This window comes from Salvia hispanica, unplaced genomic scaffold (assembly GCF_023119035.1).
Source record: "Salvia hispanica cultivar TCC Black 2014 unplaced genomic scaffold, UniMelb_Shisp_WGS_1.0 HiC_scaffold_702, whole genome shotgun sequence".
NCBI classification, from domain to species: Eukaryota; Viridiplantae; Streptophyta; class Magnoliopsida; order Lamiales; family Lamiaceae; genus Salvia; species Salvia hispanica.
The window spans coordinates 140,358-159,737 of record NW_025952469.1 but is presented as its reverse complement, the minus strand read 5'-3'; the positions used below and the strand labels follow the sequence as shown (position 1 = coordinate 159,737).

The window sequence follows — 19,380 nt, the reverse complement described above, 5'->3', positions numbered from 1 at the left end:
TTTTTAATTAAAAAAAAAAGGAAAATCAAACCTATTGGGGAATAATCACAAATAAAAACGAATATAAAAAACGAAATATAAGGAATTATTTCCTAATTGTTATGACATACATACGCGGATGCAAAACCCAATGATTTCCCAAAGCCTTTTTTTTGTTCGTTGAAACTTTTGCTTTTTTTTGAAAAAATGAGAGTAATAAATAGTTAAAGTGAAAAAATAATAAAGAAAAAAGAAAATATATAGAAAGAGTTTTATCTACATTTTTTTTTTTACTTTTTTTTCCCATTTCTATTTATTATCTTTTTTACGGGTAAAAGTAAGGGGAAAAAAGCGGCGGGGGGAGTATTTTTTTATAAAAAATACAATGAGAAGTAGATTTTGTGGAAAACATTAAACCTTTAACCTACCCCGCATAGAAATGCATTGCCCGGGACTCAAATTTTTGGCCGATGTTAGAGATTAATTACTTTCTTTTAGCTTATACTCTGCAATCGGGGTTTAAAGCTCCTACTTTGTGATTGAAAAAATAAATGAACTTAGTTGTACTAGACACGATTGAGTCATTTAAATATTGGGGTTTTTGAGCTCGACTCAGGCTTATGTCTTATTGTTCATTAACCTTGAGCTCTCTGATGTGATATTGTTAAAGGTTGAGCTCAAGTTCCGTATGATATAAGTATGAAGGGTTTTTTGAGCTCGAACTTCCAAATTATTGTGAAAGACTATAAGAATTTTTAAAAAATTGCTCTCCTCCGCCCCAAATATAGGCCAACGAAAATGGCGAGATTTTAGGAGATGTTGTTTAGTGTTAGGGGGAAAAGAAAATAATATATTTATATTAATTTGAGAAAGAGCTTTTTAAAAAAATGGGATCTTTTGCAAAAAAAGGAAAGTGTCTTTTTTTAATTTGGGGGGGAACATTTTGTTCCACTAAAAAAGAACAGGTTTCACGATCCCAATTAACTAAGCACCAATAAGCACAAACCGGTTTGATAAAACTATCGAGTTTGAAATCACTCAAACTCGTCTCGTTCACGAGCTTTCCATTGCTCCAAAATACCCCACATTTTTTTTAGCAAGATTCTATAGTTTTTACATCCGCCCTTTTATGAGTCCATTAACTATCATTACAAAATAAAGCCCATAAAATGATCATATAAAAAACCGGCCCACTAAAAAAGGGCTGAATTAGGTTAGACGCCCAATATAAATGAAGCTAGGGGTTTTTCTTCCCCCTTTCCAACCTCGCCTGCATCTCTTCACACACACTACACCAGTGACCTGCAATGGCGCCAAGCAGAAGACCCGCAATCCGGAGCTCATTCCCGGCGTCCCAAGGTCTCCCGCTCCCCAAAGTACCACAAGCGCGGTCTCTGGGCGATCAAGGCCAAAAACGGAGGCAAACCCCGTCCACGCCAAGCGGAGACGCTCGCCGCCGTCGAGGAGAAGCCGCCCAAAATTTTACCCCGCCGACGACATCAAAAAGCCCTCTCTAACAAGCGCACGGCGAAGCCTACCAAGCTCAGGTTTTTTTTTTTTGCTAGGGTTTTGTGTTGGTGATTTTTTCATATGGGTTTGGGGATTTGAGCTGATTTTTCGTAAATTTGTTTTGTGCAGGGCGAGTGTTACTCCCGGGGAAATTTTTGATCATTTTTACCGGGAGGTTTAAGGGGAAAGAGTTGTGTTCCTGAAGCAGCTCACTTCTGGATTGCTCCTTGTCACTGGTGAGATTTTTATACTTTATGCCAGATTTGAATGATTGCTTAGGTAGATATTAGGTGTTTGATTTATAATCGAAATGAACATAGTTTATGCAGACCTTATATTGAACTGTTTTTTGGTTTGTTGAAATGTTTGGTGTATAACTGATTTGTTTGCCTTGAAAGAAGCTGTAAATTATGATTATGTTTTCTTTTATTACCTTGGTGTATTCACTTTTTGTATTCACTTTTTGGTTGATATTTTCAGTTTTAGTAATTGAAATTGTTGAACAGCAAGCCTTTCTGTTGATAATCTAGTGAGCTATCCAAATTGGTTTTGGTCCCCCATAGTGCATTGGTAATTAGTGTATTACCATAATTACCTCTTTGTTTGCATGAGAAATGATTTGTAATTGTTATTATGCCCTTCTGGTTCAATTTGCTATTTTTTCAGTCTTGAGTTGAGGTTAGTTAATGTTAGTTATTGTAGTAATCATATCCCATAACCGTAGTTGTGTTTGATGCTGTGGATGGAGACTGAGTTACTATGGTGATTCACCTTTTTGGGGCAAGATATATTAAATTCTTGTATTGCCCAAGTGATTTAATCACCAGACATCAATCCCCTTCTGTTGATTCCATGTTTTGGTCCTCTGTTTCAGTGGACCTCTCACATCTTATCCGGAGGGGAGCTCTCATATCCTATTGCCTTGGGTAGTGGGTTGCCACAATTACCTCTTGGGACTTGCCATGAGAAATACATTTGTTACATCTTTACTTACGTAGTCTTAAGAGAATTATGCATGTCTAGAGGCAAATATAGTTCCCACCAAGCCCTTTTTTATTTAATGGTGTTATTTGATGATAATGTGGTTCTTGGTAGATGTTGAGTCTTGAATGTGGTCATTTATTTCTTTCTAATGCTGCTACAGGTCCCTACAAGGTCAATGGAGTTCCCCTAAGGCGTGTCAACCAGGCTTACGTCATTGGAACCTCCACTAAAGTTGACATTTCAGGCGTGGACGTTTCCAAGTTTGACGACAAGTACTTTGGAAAGAAAGTTGAGAAGAAAAAGAAGAAGGAGGACCGAGTTCTTTGAGGCTGACAAGCAGGTTTGTCCCCACACATCATATTGACAACACATGGCTGGTTTCTGAGCTGTTTTGTTTGGCTTCTAATTGTGCATACTGTAAAACTGCAGGAGAAGAACACACTCCCAGCTGAGAAGAAGGATGACCAGAAGGCCGTTGATGCTCCGTTGTTAAAGGCTTTGGAAGCCGTCCCGGATCTGAAGGCTTATTTGGGAGCAAGGTTCTCGTTGAAGGCTGGCCAAAAACCACATGAGTTGGTGTTTTAGAGTAACTTTGAGACGTAGGCACTATTTTGTTATTTATTGTCTGCTTTTTTGTCACTTGAACCTAATCTCATTAAGGTTTGTATTGCGACGAATATTTCTCTCGTATAAACTTTATGAAAGTTTTGATTGTCATATTACTCGATTTTTATCTATTTTCATATTTTTCACCCATGCAAAAGGTATTATTTCAGACAGCTATCAACAAAAAGGAACCACCGTTAGAAATCTTTTAAATAATTGAATTACCAAGTTAATATATGATATTTTTACCAATATTCAGGAAAAAGTTATACGATTGTTTAATTGTTTTATTATGTATCCAATTATTTAGAGACAAATCATTTAGGAGTATATATAAGTGTTTTAACATCAACAAGTATACGACTGACTATTAGTATCTCGTTTCTTCTGTAACCCATTGTACTATTTTAAAGCCTTAAACTAAACAGATTTCATAACAAAAATCACATGTCTATGTCAGGTTTGTCAACCTCACTATATACACTTGAACACATTCTGGAAACAAATTTATGCAAATTAGACATGACTTCATAATTTTAGAATATAAAATTAAAATAATCTCTTTCATCGAGATTAAAATAAATAGGAAAAACATTTAGTATATCCTTATAGATTTTTTGGTGTGTATATTTGCTACCAATAATATAAAAGATTTGGTATTGATCCTTTTTTTTACAGAAGAAATAAAAAAACAAACTATATATGCACAACACAAGAAATAAATGTAGGGTTGAGGAGTGAACTAACAATGGCGAAAAAGCAACGGACGCGACTCGAAGATGACCACACGGTAAAAATCTGCCTGATTATCATTATTGATTGTTATTTATGTAAGCCGTATCTAACACTTTAATGATTTTGATAATGAAATTCTGTTCTGGATTTTGTTACAACCATAACAAAAATACTTTAGTAGAATCTTGTTGTATGCTTCCTTTATACTCATTTGTTATGAACTTAATACTTGTAATTAAATTAAACCAATAGATACATATGTCACAATGTTGAGTTTTCACTGTCAGGGTGTTCGAATAAACACGCTTCCCGATGATATATTAGTGTTAATATTATCTTCGTGAGCTTGAAAGAAGCTATAAGGACTAGCATACTTTGCTCGATGGAGGTACTTGTGGATCATCACCCCCACTTGATCTCGTCGATTCCACAGCAATACTATACAAGCCGGTTGTAGCATCGACAAATTAAGGCGCAGTATGTTAGATGGGTTGATCGCCTATTCACTTCTCCCGAATCCTCCACCACTAAACTTGTCTGATTTCGAGTGGCGTTTGACTTCCCTTTTCGGCCTTTAGAGGATGGATCGATGATTGGGTTAGCTCGGCCGTAAGTAGAAATGTTGAGAGTCTTGATTTGATGTTGAGCACCTACTCCTACTCCTACTCACCGGCAAATCCCATACCATGAAGGGAATTTCCCCGACAATCTGAAGCTGCTAAAGAAACTTAGTTTGCATTGTGTGAATGTGAGTGCTACGGCTGTGGCGTTTTTGTTGGGGAACTGTAGGCTCCTCGAGCAACTGGTGTGGATACATGCTTTCATATTTGGAGGTTGTTGGGACGCACCGGCATTCAAATGCCTAGAAATCAGCCAGTGCATTGGCTCTACCTTTTTTGGGTTCGTGAATCAAATGTTGTCTGCATAAAAGTACGCTGGTATTTCCACAGTCTCGTTTCAAGCTCGAAGGTGTTCCTAAACTTACTCAGCTCTGGATTCATGGGAAGCCGCACTTGATGATACATCATTTTTTTACGAACATCAGAGGCATTATAGACAAGTTTGATTCTGTGCTTTCACAACTACACACGCTCAAGATATACTCCAACTACAAAATTAACCGCGATGTAATGTAAACTTGTGATTGATTTTATTTTCAATAAATTGGCTATGACATGTTAATTAAGATGATATACATATGTTGTACAGGACACCTTGCAGAGGATGATGCCTAATCTTAAGGAATTGGTGGTGGTGGTGCTTGGGAGTGATTACAAAGGGGAATTGTTCTCTCATGCCAACAATAAGCTGGTTTAGTGTGGCACCTTACTTGGAGAGATTTGTCATAGAGGTAACTATCTATTTATATTGCTAGAAAAAAAAAATTGCTCGAATTCTGTCCGGTCAGAAATGGTCAATTATATAATAACTTTGACATTTTTATTAATGGTTCATGGCGAGAAATTGGGACATATGACGTGGAAGCCTCCGTGAAATAAACGTGTGTGGTCTTTTTTCTTTCTCAAACTAATGATGGGAATTAGAAGAATAACAAAGTTAAGATATATCACGACTTCTGCATCATACAAAATTTAGTCCAAATTCCTGGCATGACATAGTTGAAAAGTGTTAAATTAGGGTTTTACTGGAATTCGGCATGATTATTTTCAGAAATTTGCCCCCTTTTCCCAAAATCTTTTGACTTACCAAGTGTGGTTATATAATGATAGATAAGATGAAATACTTGTTGATTAATGATTTTATAGGCGTCACACCAAGAGGGGATCAAACCAGGAAAGAAGATGTTGGAGTTGCTGGAGGCTTCGGAAATGAATGACTTGCTTTATGGTGATGATTATGATGTTTCAGAGATTAACAGAAAAAAGGAAGTTCAGAGAGCTTATTCTCATATCAAGGAAGTAGAGTTTGTTGGGTATCGTGGTGTGCGTAATCATCTTCAAATGATTACACAGTTGGTCGAACGGTGTTGCACTGAGAGGATAACCGTAGATCCCCGATCTATTGAGCATGGGGAACATGCCGTGGGATCGCATTTTGGAACCAAATGGAGGATGAAATAATTGCAAGGAATCGTGCAAAAAACGCTTAAACGGTTGTGTGTTATTCCAAGAATAAATGTCAACATTCTCTAGACTAGACTAGGGTTTGTGAATTTCATATCTCAAAATATCAAAATTTAATCCACATTTTGGTTCTTGATTATTACTCCATTAAATTATAAACGTTGCATGATTATCATTTCTCTATTCCTAATGTACACCTGAGAATATCGCTTGTCTCTGTGACATATTTTCGTGCCATGACAAGGCCATATGAGTCATGCCGTGCCTTAAATTGCCGACCACTATGAACTATAGGTTTTCGAGTGTATCAAGTGTTCTTACGTTCATTATGGTTTGCTGATTCTCTCGTTGTTCGCGAAACATGTAATTAGACTAATGATTGGATGAATTACCTCAATTATTATTTTCATTCATTTTCTTTGTCGTCATGTGCGCCTTTGTAGTTGATTGTTTTAGTCATTCTTAATGTGTCTTTTAACTCAGGATTAGACGACAAATTATTGAACTTGACTTGTTTCGACAATAGTTTGAAAATGGAGTCGTTGGAATTGAACGAATAGTAATCGGTTTTAGTTTCTTGCACTAAAAAATTAGCTTTAAGATAAGTGTTTAGCTCAAGGAATTAGTATTTACTTAACATGTAGTAATATATAGATGTTTCAAGTTGATGTGTTTTCCATGTTCTTACGTACATTAAATCGAATAATAATTTGAAGAGCTTATTTAAGGATTGTTAGAATCAACAATCACATATCTCATTTAGTGTCTAAATATCATTAAACAAATTCCATCAAACAAAAATTACATATGTGATATGTCTCTGTCATGTTTATTTCTAAATGTTGACTTTTTACAGATTAAATAAATACATCAATAAAATTATGCATACAAATGTCTATAATATCGATATAGATATACAGGAAGATAATAGATACCCTCTCTTTAGAGAAAGAAGATTTAATTTAGCCTTTTTTTTTTTGTAACTAATCGATAATAAAAAAGATTTGGTATTGATCCTTTTATTATAGATCGACTATATATATAACATATGCACAAAACACAAATAAATTAAAGGTAGGATTGAGGAGTAAACTAACAATGGCGAAAAGGCTACGTAGGCGACTAGTCGAAGATGACTACACGGTAAAATTCTCCCTAATTATCATTATTGATTGTTGTTTATGTGCAATTTAACCATTGTAATTAATTAAACCAATAGACACATAGGTGACAGTGTTGAGCTGTTTTCACTTTCAGGGTGATCGAATTAGCATGCTTTCCGATGATATATTAGTGTTAATATTTTTTCGTTGAGCTTGAAAGAAGCTAAAAGGACTAGCATACTTTGTCTCGATGGAGGACTTGTGGATCCTCATACCCAAACTAGATCTTGATCTCGATTCGACAACAATACTACTACAATACCACCGGAGGGTTATAACATCAACAAGTTAAGATGCGATTATGTTAGATGGGTTGATCGCATATTCACCATACTCCCCAAATCCTCCACTAACCTTGTCAGATTCAGAGTTTCAGTGGATTTATCAATGATTGGGTTATTTCGGCCGTGAGTAGAAAGGTTGAGAGTCTTGATTTGATCATGAATGCCTACTCCTACCCACGGGAAGAGTTTTACTGTTTCCCATACCATAAAGGGAATTTCCCCGACAATCTGAAGCTGCTGAAGAAACTTAGTTTGCATTGTGCGAATGTGAGTAATGCGGCTGTGGCGTTTTTGTTGGGGAACTGTAGTCTCCTCGAGCAACTGTCTTTAGTCTCTCAAGGTTGGTGGGAAGTTGCCGGTGTTCAAATGCCTTCAGTTGTTGTTCGTGATTCGAACATTGTATGCATCAAGTATGCTGGTCTGGGTGGACCAAAATGTCTTTTTAAGCTCGTCCGTGTTCCTCCATCTTACTCACGGGCAGGAGATGCAATATTGTATTGGGAACATCAGAGGCATTATAGACATGTTTGGTTCTGTGCTTCCACAACTCCCACGCTCAAGATATACTACAACTACAAAATTACCTGCGGGTAGTGTGCACTTGTGACTGATTTGATTTTCAATAAATTAGACATGTTTATTAAGATGATATATGTATATTGTACAGGACACTTTGCACAGGATAATGCCTAAACTTAAGGAATTGGCGGTGGTGGTTGAAAGTGAATACAGTGACAATTGTTCTCTCATGCCAATAGTAAGCTGGTTTAGCATAGCACCTTGCTTGGAGAGATTTGTCATAGAGGTAACTATCTATTCATTTTCGAAGTTCAAATTGCTAAAAAAACTCATGAAATTTAGTTAAATTTGGTTAATTTCATAACTTATACAAATGTATATCATAACTTTGACATTTTCATTAATGGTGAAAATTTGTTCGAAATTATGTATGATGTGGAAGTATAGTGATATAAAGGTGGTGGTGTATTTTTTTTTATTAAACTAATAATGGGAATTAAAAGAATGGCAAGTTATGATATCACGAATCTACATCGTACAAATTTCGTCCAATTCTTGCAATAAATAATTAAGAAAAATATCAAAATTATGATATAATTGATATTTTTTAAAAAATTTAGGGGAATTCTGATTTATTTTAAAAAAAATCCATTTCCAATATCTTTGATTTCTCGGGGTGGTTATATAATGAAGGATAAGATGCATTACTTTGTTGATTAATGATTTTATAGGCGTCACACCAAGATGAGACCAATGCAAGAACTAATGTGTTGTGGGCTCCGAAAATGGATTACTTGATTAATGGTACTGATTATGATGTTTCGGAGATTAACAACAATAACGAAGTTCAACGGGCTTATTCTCACATCAAGGAAGTAGAGTTTTATGGCTATCGTGGAGTGACTAATCATCTTCAAATGATTAGTCGGTTGATGGGACACGGTGTTGCACTAGAGAAGATAGTTGTGCATCCAAGATCTTTCGAGCTTCGTGCGAATACGCCGTGGGATCGCATTTTTCGAAACCAAATGGAGGATGAAATAATTGCAAGGAAGCTGAAAGAAACAACTTAGACATGTTACTTCAAGAATAAATGTCAACATTTTTTAGACTAGGATTTGTGAATTTCATCTCTCAAAATATCAATTTTTTATCCAGATTTTGGCACTTGATTATCATGAAATTATAAACGTTGCATGATTATCATTTCTCTAGCCATTCCTATGTGAAATTTTGTTACTATCATCACACAAAAAACTCTACTTTAATGTATTTTGTTTCGTTTAGAAATACATAGTTAATTGTTTGATTATTTTTATAACTAATTGCACTGAATTTGGATAAAGATCACATGTTCTGACATCACGATTTTATTTAATGCTAATCGATACTCTAATTCAAATAACTCTTTCAAATTCAAACTTTTATTTGGCGCTCCGTTTTTTATATTCATTTTGAAATGAAGATTTAACATATCCATATAGATTCAACCGATAATAAAAAGATTTGCTATAGTTATCACAAATCGGCTATATACATATGCACAACAAATGTAGGTTTGAATATAAAACTATCAATGGCGAAAATGCAACGGAACTCCACGGGTAAAAATCTGCCTAATCATAATCACTATTATTATTGATACTAAGTTGTTTATGTTAATAATCTCATGTTTTTTTTTTTCAGGGCGATCGAATTAGCATGCTTCCGGATGATATATTAGGGTTAATATTATCATCGTTGAGCTTGAAAGAAGCTACGAGGACTAGCATACTTTGCTCTCGATGGAGGTACTTGTGGACCATCCAAATTAGATCTTGATGTTGATTGGATTAACACATTCACTGATTATAACTTACACACGTTAAGATGCAAGTATGCTAGATGGGTTGATAGACTTCTCACTCTTATCCCAAAATCATCCCCTAATCTTGTTCAGTTTAGGGTTTTTTCGATTTATCTTCGTATTTTACGGAATGGATCGATGCTTGGATTAGCTACGCTGTGAATAGAAAGGTTGAGAATCTTGATTTGATCTTGAACACCCGCTCGGCTAATGAGTGTTACTTCTTCCCGTACGAACAAGAGAATTTCCCCGACAATCTGAGGCTGCTGAAGAAACTTAGTTTGAGTTGTGTGAATGTGAGTGGTGAGGCTGTGGCTTTTTGTTGGGGAACTGTCGTCTCCTCGAGCAACTGACTGTGTCCGAACGGATACGCTTTCATCTCTGGTGGTTGTTGGGACCTCACCTGTGTTCAAAACCCTAGAAATCGGCCGGTGTGCTAGTCTCAAGTCTGTTGTGGTTCGTGAATCGAAGGTTGTTTGCATTAAGTATGCCAGTGCGGGAAACGAGATTGTCGTTTCGTGCTAGCCGATGTTCCTCTCCTTACTGAGCTGTGGATTCAGGCATGGGCGGAGGAGATGTTATATTTTTGATGAGATAAGAAAGATTATAGACATGTTTGATACTGTGCTTCCACAACTAACCATGCTCAAGATATACTCTTTGTTCAGAGTTACCTGCAATGTAATGTACACTTGTGATTGATTTGATTTTCAATAAATTAATTAGCTAGGTTAGTATGATTTGTTTATTATGATGATATATACGCATATTGTTCAGGACACTTTGCAGAAGATGATGCCTAATCTTAAGGAATTGGTGGTGGTGGTTGGGAGTGATTACCGTGACAATTGTTCTCTCGTGCCAATAATAGGCTGGTTTAGTGTGGCACCATGCTTGCGAAGATTTGTCATAGAGGTAACTATCTATCCATTTTCTAAGTGCAAATTGAAATAAAAACATGTCAAATTCATCTTCTAACTTAATTGAGAAATTTGGACGAAATTATGTATGATGTGGAAGGTGGCTTTTTCAATGTGACCATATTATAAAGTAAGGAGATTGATTAGAATTTGACCAAACTTGTCGATAGATAAGATGAATTACTTTGTTGATTACTGAATTTATAGGCGTCGCACCAAGATATTAGCGAAGCGAAAAGAAGGTGCTTCGGACCCCGAAAATGTTTTCTAAGTATCACTTGCTTAATTATCATGTTTCGGGGATTAGTAGAAAAATAAATGTTCGGAGGGCTTATTCACACATCAAGGAAATAAAGTTTGTTGGTTATCGTGGTGTGTGCAATCATTTACAAATGATTACATAGTTGGTGCAACACGGTGTGGCATTGGACAAGATAATTTTAGATTCACGATCTTTCGAGCTTTGCGAGAATATGCCGTGGGATCGCATTTCTAGAAACCAAATGAAGGAAGAAATATTAGCAAGGAGGCGTCTAAAAGACCAACTTAAACACTTGTATGTTACTTCAAGAATAAATGTGAACATACTTTAGATTAGAGACTAGACTAGAGTTTGTGAATTTAGATTCTGGCATTATTATTAAATTATAAACGTTGCATGACTATCATTTCTCTGTTCCTATGTGTTTTGAGCTAAGGACCATATCTAGACTAGATATATATGGTGAATTTTTATTTTTACAAAATGATGTCATTTAGATCTACCAGGTCTCGAGTATTTCAAGTGTTCTTACGTTCATTATGCTTTGCTAATTCTTTTGTTGTTGCTCTAAACATGTAATTAGACTAATGATTGGATACATTACCTTGAATTATTATTTTTCATTCAATGTCTTTGTCGTCATGTGCATCTTTCTAGTTGATTGTTTTAGTATTTAACTTAGATTAGATATACAATAGAGCATCCACAATAATACCCACAAAACTTGCCCCCACAATCAGTCATGGAGTCATTAATCTCATGTCACGCCCGCATTTGAAATTTCAACCCCAAATTCCGCTACAACTTAGTTCACCATATTCATATTTTATTATTTGATTTAGGATACAAATAAGATCAATACGATTCATTTGCTTTTTGGCATGAGATTTCATGTAATATTGAGTCATCACTCTGTTGCATGAATATATAAAGCAAGATATAAATCAATCCTTTTCCAAACAAAACCATATTTTGAAACTCATTCTTCTTGCTTCATCTAAAACACCTAAAGTGGACCGAAATACTTCCTTTTTATTGATAAACAAAACAAATAGTGAGTTGACATACTGTGCAAATTTTGCAATTTTGTACAAAGCCTCACTGCCTCTCTAGAATTGAATGGCAAGCTTGGCGGCAAGTATTTTGATATTGTCTTTGGCTAATTGGACAGCTTTCTCTAGTCTTTGGAGTGTATCACTTGTTTCCATCGACACCAGTTTTTCTTTCTGCAACTTTGCCAGTTCGGATTGATTCGAACCTGAAGTTTGAGGGGATAAAGAGACTCAATTTAAAAAAATATATGCACAAATGCAGCTGTCTAGTTTTTCTAAGCGATTTCTAAGTGATGCAGTGACTTAAAATGCAAAATAAAGAAGACCAATAACTTCAAATCATCTAATGCCTTCTTTATTGTTTCAGCAAGCAGTTCATTTCTGCTTATGTGTAAAAACATGTAATTTTCAAAACAACTTTGTTTGATATGCATATAAATGAGATCTTGTAAACCTTGAAACTCAAGTGTTGGAGGTGCAATGAATTATAACATACACACACATGTGTGTGTGTCGTGTTGGTGTATTTTATTTTATACTATGTTTCTTTCTTTTCATGCTCAGCTGTACTCATTAGTGGGATTGTTTACCAATTAATTAGTGGAATCAATTCGGAGATAGTATCAGATAAACTGAGTTCAAGGGTTGGGGAGACACTTGCAAGTTAAGCCCATATTAAATGTCTTACCTGAAACAGGTTGAAGCGCAGCAAAAGAAACACGTTCAGCAACGGATGGAACAAAATCTCTGATGTAATCCGAAGTTATTTCCTTTTCAGCCCAAACAAGAGAATTTGTAATTTGAGTTTGCAATGATGCTTCCCTTGGTGTCTGTCATAGATAGTTCGGAATAATAATTAGAATATGTTCTTCAGGTAATTCAAGCTCATCTGCTCCCCCAATAACATGCCACTCTTTCTATATAGGCAGCATTTCTAAACTACTTAATAAAATGTCACTCATTTCATGTTGTCTAAAGATTCTCACATACGAAATATAAGTAATGGAATTTCTACTATCAGCTCCAAACATTTCAAACTAGTTCCAGTTGAAAACTCTATTGATCTAAGTTATAAAGAACCATCCAATTTAGTAAATTTATGCAAAAGCAACATACTGAAAAGAATATTCATCCATTATTTACCTAAATGTTTATGCTTCCGAACTTCTATATATCAAAATTTGTAAAACTAAATGGTTCGACAACACAAGTTCAATTCTCACCAAGTTGAGGAGCGCCAATAAAAGGGGGAATGGCCAAACTTTATACATTTAAAGAGCTACCATTGCATTTACATTAAGATCGAGGGGCTGAATGGTTCAAATTTGAATTGAATGAATAAAATGACTAGATTTAATATGTTTAGAGGCAGATAATTATTTTTCCTATAGATATACATATTTATTCAATAAGTACACAATAGCTGTGACAGCTCAAGCATACCACATACACAGATAGTTATAATCACTAACACGTGCACAATGTTGATGCAAGCCAGACAGATAGATAGAGGAATTAACCTTCAATTTTATCTCTAACCTATTCAAATTGTGAAGAACTTCCTTCAATTTCAAAACTTCAATGTTTATTTCTGTCATGTCGAGAGGAACATTATCTTGCATCGGTGTAACTTCTCCTGTCAAGTACGGTTGAGCCTGTCATGGAAATTACAAGTAAGCAATAGGAATTTATTCCATATTGATATAACTAACTTTGATTTTTTTATGAATATCATCTGTAAAAGCAATAACCCAGGAAAACGTTTTCAATATTTACAGCAATATTGTAACTTTGTGTTAGCACAAAAAATAACACGCAGCAACAACCAACATCGTCTATCATAAACGCATCATTTGGAATAGTAACTCTTCTAAATCCAATCCAGTATGGAAAACCTAGAAGGAAATGTGACGCGCCAGTTCTAAGATATTAAAAATACTAAATGCTGATAAAAAATCTTATGATATATCTTATCCTAGTTCACTGTTCCTACAGATCTAGTAAAATAATTAAAAATTGCATGATGTGGTCAGTTAAAACTCCTGCAGTAAAACTATAAGCCAGTCATTTCACAAATGTATGATATACCATTAACTACCAGGTAAACAAATGAAATGGCATAAAAAAAAAATAAGGTTTGTGCATCAACCAAATTAGGAAGACTAATAAGCTAGTACTCCCTCCGTTCCCTCGTTGAGGGGAACTTTTCGGCACGGATTTTTAAAAAAATGAATGTTGAGTGGGTTAAATAAATAGAAAAAAAAGTAAAAAAAAGAGAAAAGGTAAAGAGAATAAAGTAAAAAGTAATAAAGTAGAGAGAATAAAGTCAGAGGGGTAAAGTGAAAGAGGAAAAGTTACTATATAGGGAAATGACTCAACTATGAGGGAACTTCAAATGGAAAAATGACTCAACTATGAGGGAATTTCCCCAAATGGAAAATGACTAACTATGAGGGAACTTCCAAAGGGAAAAAATATAATATGAAGGAACGGAGGGAGTCTTTATTTCTTTATAAGTTTTTAAATTTGTTATTTCATTCTACTAAAACTTAAAAAAAAGTAATAATTGTTTTTCATGTATACATTAAAAACCTACTATTTTAAAATACCAAATTCAGAAATAAATATTAATGCAAGAATGATAACATTTCACTCTTGTAGCATTCAATAACTTCATATACAATTAGTCACCAATATCATTAAACTGAAATGGGAAAAATCCAATTAGCCAAAGAACAAATCCAATTATTTAAGACACTAAATAAATATTTAATAACCTACATGAAATAAAAAACAAATATCCTTCACCATAAAGGATTTGATCCCGGTTATCTTATGATTGATCACAGACTAACTGTACAACCCTATCACCCTAAATCTATAGGTGCACATTGAGAACAAAAACCCAAAACCCAAAACAACAAAACCTTTGGCTAACAGAACCCCCAATACAAATATACAAAGAATCAAATTAAATAATGATTTAGTCATTACCCCAAATAAAGTGTTTGGGTTACCTGGAAAAAGAAAAAAAGAAATCCCAATGGCCTTATATGCCTCGTCTTATCTATAATTCATTTGAAAGACACAATAAGTAATAAAGAAAAGGGGAATCCTTCACTTTGGCTACCAAAGTTTGGAAACAAAAGTAGTTGGAAAGAAAAGTTAAATCAAATACTAACTTTTTTATTATCTAACATGAAAATTTATAATAACAGAAAATTTAAGAAATGATAACTACGGGAATATTTGCTCAACATTTAGTCTACGGCTCAGGAAAACAACTATACATGTTTAGTGCGCAATTGTGCATAGAAAAGATTATCCAATATAAGAAACAACCATACTTGTTAATCAACCAATTTGGGAAAGTTACAACTAGCTTCTTTAGGAACTCCCCCTCCGCCCCCTCAAGATGTCCACATTTTTGGGGGGGACGGGATTTTAGTGGGATTGTTAGATGGAGAAAAATATAAAAAAAATGTAGTTGAATATTTTAATGAGTAGGATTTTTTTCCCAAATATAGAAAGTGGACATTGAGTGGGACAACAAAAAAAGGAAAAGTGGACATCTTGAGTGGGACAAAGGGGAGTCTATGCATTTTCCCCACAAAAAGAATATGGAGTTGGTGGAGGTGTTTCAGATATTAAGGTTTTCAGAATGATTTTTTGGAAAACCTTTGTGCTTCGTACATCTACTACTCTTGCTCATTTTCTTGTCTGAAGCCATTTGGGAAAATGTCGGTTCCCCCCGAGGTCCAACTTGCTCCACGGTTTTTATTCTCCGTTCGTGATGTGGCCCTAAAAAAATTTTATGTTCCTCTCTCTTCTTGGGGTGTTTGATTGCCAGAGTTTTTAAACTGAGCAATTAAGACCCCCTAAAAATTGGACTTTTTTCCTTAAAAATTTTTGACCGAATAAGGGGTGTAGCCACTATCAACTAGCTCCCCTTTAAAATATCCTCAGCGCATAATTCATATATCAGTTATGCAAATTAACCATGAGAAGGTAAAACCAATAAAAACTTGACTTATGGGAAAGAGTTATTGTCATACTCAATAGGAAGGCATATCAAATTGAAAATACAAACGACATTAATCAATGTTGAATGGAGTCCCCTGGAGAAGATGAAACTTTGGAAAAAGAAGAGAAAAAACTTGAAATATCTCCCCAAACATGGAAAGACCCAAATTTTCTTTACAAAACCTTTGGAGCAAATCTAAATAAAACCCGGGGAGATGGGGACCATATCATGTGGGATTATTCAAATTTACAATTGACATAGAGTGGTTCGTTAGGAATCATCGCAGATGCTTAGAGACCTGGTGGCCATTATTTTTATCACATGGTTGAGATGAATTTTATAATTTTAATTATAAGGTGGGGGGGATGTAACCATGTTAACAGCAGGCTAAAACTCCAGATGGTTCATCATTCAAAGATTTGGGACTTGTTTGTTTCAAATCATTTAAGATTGGGAAATCAACTTTTTCAAATTTTAGCCCGATTCCATACATCGAGTGAGATCCTTTATGGTATGTATCTTTTTTTTCTCATTTGAAAAAGACATTATACCCTATCAAAATCGACTAAAAGGACAGAGAAAATCAACAAAAAGGACGAAAAATCACAAAAAGGCCAGAAAATAGACTAAAAGTCCCAAAGAAAATCGACTAAAATCCGAGAAAATCAAAATAACAAAGGAAAAAAATAATTCATAACAAAAAACGACTATAGCGTTAAGATAAAAAGCATTTTTAAAAGAGTTAAAGTAGGGATTAAAGTAATTAAGTAAGTAAAAGTATTTTAAAAATTAAATATGTTTCCCATGAGGATTCTTCAAATGGGTTGTTCCCTTTCAAGATGAAAGTCAGGTTTACTCCCCTTGTTTCAGTTTTAATAAACTAAAAGGGCCCCAAACATCACAATCTTGATCATGGCAATTTCCCTTTCCAAAAAGGACCCTCGCAATTCCTTAGAATTGCTAATACCCCCCGTTCCTTGGCCGACACCCACTAAGCCTTTCCCTCTCTAGATGTTAAACCTTCCTGGTCTCTTTTCCCAAAGTTCTTGGATACCCTAGAAAATTTTCCTAAGAAAGCCAATGGTCTACCATTTGTTGTTTTTGGAAGAAGGCAAGCTTAGGAACCTTTTTACCACTTGTGATGCCAGGCATTGAAGGCCAAACTTGAGACTGACTCCCATCTTCATTCGCAAAGCCACAAGCTTCAAGTTACGCGTTTTTAATTCATTTAGTTTTTAGCAAACCCCACTTTCTTTTTAAATGTCTCACGTGTTGCGGATCAGCAATTAGCTCGTATTTGATCTTTGAACGAACCATGGTAAATTTATTTAAAGTACAAAAGATGAAAAGAATTTTAATTTGTAAGGAATTGGGGATAACAAATAACAAAAAAAAAGGAAATGTGTGACAATATATTAAAATAAACTCATATATATCTATAAAATCTTGCGCTAATATCAGATGACTATCATCGTTACCAACTAATATATCTCCCAAAAAACTATTGCATAATATTGACCCCCAGATTAGAATATGGAGGTTCAGGGATGACTCTTTTTTTACACCTTGATTTGTCTCAACGAAATTACATCAACTATAGATAGTAACAAGAACAATAAGCTTGTTGTAATTGTTTTCAAAATTTTCACTAAATGACCACTATTAACGAAATCAAATTAAACTATGTTTCTGCTTTCATATATGTAAAAAGAAATTTTAAATCTAATATATTTCTCCCTTTAAAAAGTACCCCGAAGCTTCAAAAGATCAAGCAAAAGAACCATAATCCCCGAAATGGGTAAATAACATGCCCTTTGGACATACATTAAGAAAACTATCCAGTTCCATAGTGTCTATGAGTCCTTTTTGTCACCAATAAATAATCCGACTTCCATATTTTTTATGGTAAATCAATTATACCCTATATAAAAAAAGCCCCAGGTTACCTAATGATAGTATCCTATAAATACCCCTGTCAATTAAAAAAGGAATAACTAAAAAGGGGTATGATGAATCTGCCTGCATAAATTTAACGAGCCATCATCATCAATCAAATTCCTTTTTTTGTTTTAAACCAATTTTTGATACCACGTTTCACTAGTGACACACTTGTTTATCAATCAACCTAAACCTTGCTATTCATAACACCTTTTACGGTGTTGACCCAATGATCCTAATGTTGCTTCAAATTCTGGGAAAACAACCGTTTTTAAACATATAAAACTAATATGAAAAAATGTATTTAACACATCAAAATTAATGGAATTGAAACATTTAAAAAAATGTTAACAAAAAATGTCTTAAGAATTTTAAAATGGCCTACCTTTGAACTCCAACAGTTTTTCGACCTCACCCTTATCAGAACCAATGCTCCATATCTAATTTTTCGACCTGCAAAAAACAAGGGTGGATGTAGAATGAATAAACATAAAACTTAGTGCATACAACAAGTATATTGAAGCGTCAAAACTCACTTTCTCAACTGTGACCAAACAACCATATCTAGCAGCAAAGGATGCCTCTGTTGACGTACCACCAAGACCAATTGGATCTAGCAAAAAGTGCACAAACGACTTGTTCTTCTGAAACAAAGACTGCATAACAGAATAGAATTACATAAGACATTACTAACGAGTTGGAAGTGTATTCTTTAGTGTACTTGTATTAGTTTGGCCCATGAAATAAAAACAACTGATGCTGAAGCCCTTTTAACATCAAGCTACATCCAGCAAAGAAAAACAAAGACCAGAACATGCATTGATGCTTGGGACGGAGGTCGTGAAGCAACTGCACCATTGTTATGATGCAGAATTCAATTACTATTTCAGCTCTTATGGACAATGCAATAAAGACACGATTTCTAGCTGTGAACCAAAGTATTGATATCTGACCATGATGTACTCAACATTTAACATGTAGAATTACCTTTTCCAAAATTTCAACTCATTAAACACTAATGCAACCAAGTGGGATGAACTGGTTGTTATCACTTATGCAAATAACATATTACTATAATTTAATTAAAAAATGAGTTAGCCACAAGTGAAAATATAAAAAGCTTACATACTCCTTACCTTATCACTGCACCCAAAAGAAATTGGGTACAAAGATAGGCAAGGTTACGTTACTTTCCTTGGATATAGATTCTATACCTCTTCCAGCAGCCTATATACCTTGCTTCATATAGATGAAGGCTTTTAACCTCAGACGGAATGAGCACCTATACATACAAAACAAAGGCATAAAGAAATAGTAAGAATCATCATCTTTGTAAAGAATATCCACAACCACAATTTTTGTCCTGAACCAACACGCTTGAAAATACATCGAGTTCGCGCTAACAGCCAAAATTCTAGACCAATGACGTTTATCTCGTCTTGGTAAAAAGAAAATCTCTAAATCGCATAGCACTA

At 34.8% G+C, this 19,380-nt stretch overlaps 1 protein-coding gene, 1 long non-coding RNA gene and 1 pseudogene across 2 annotated transcripts; 1 reads left to right on the top strand and 2 right to left on the bottom strand.

The window, feature by feature from the left end:
- Positions 1–1,210: 1,210 nt before the first annotated feature.
- On the top strand, positions 1,211–3,194 carry LOC125199850 (annotated as a pseudogene).
- An 8,709-nt stretch (positions 3,195–11,903) lies between these two features.
- LOC125199862 lies at positions 11,904–13,778 on the bottom strand. Its single transcript, XM_048097726.1, has 3 exons — positions 13,464–13,778; positions 12,632–12,773; positions 11,904–12,149 (listed from the first exon to the last, which is right to left on the bottom strand). The coding sequence occupies exons 1-3, from the start codon at positions 13,563–13,565 to the stop codon at positions 12,001–12,003; spliced, it is 393 nt and encodes a 130-aa protein (XP_047953683.1). The 5' UTR covers positions 13,566–13,778; the 3' UTR covers positions 11,904–12,000.
- Positions 13,779–18,342: 4,564 nt separating this feature from the next.
- LOC125199833 lies at positions 18,343–19,132 on the bottom strand. The gene is made up of 3 exons (XR_007172634.1): positions 19,042–19,132; positions 18,442–18,561; positions 18,343–18,358 (listed from the first exon to the last, which is right to left on the bottom strand). It is a non-coding gene; the product is annotated as an uncharacterized LOC125199833 (long non-coding RNA).
- Between the last annotated feature and the right edge of the window lie 248 nt (positions 19,133–19,380).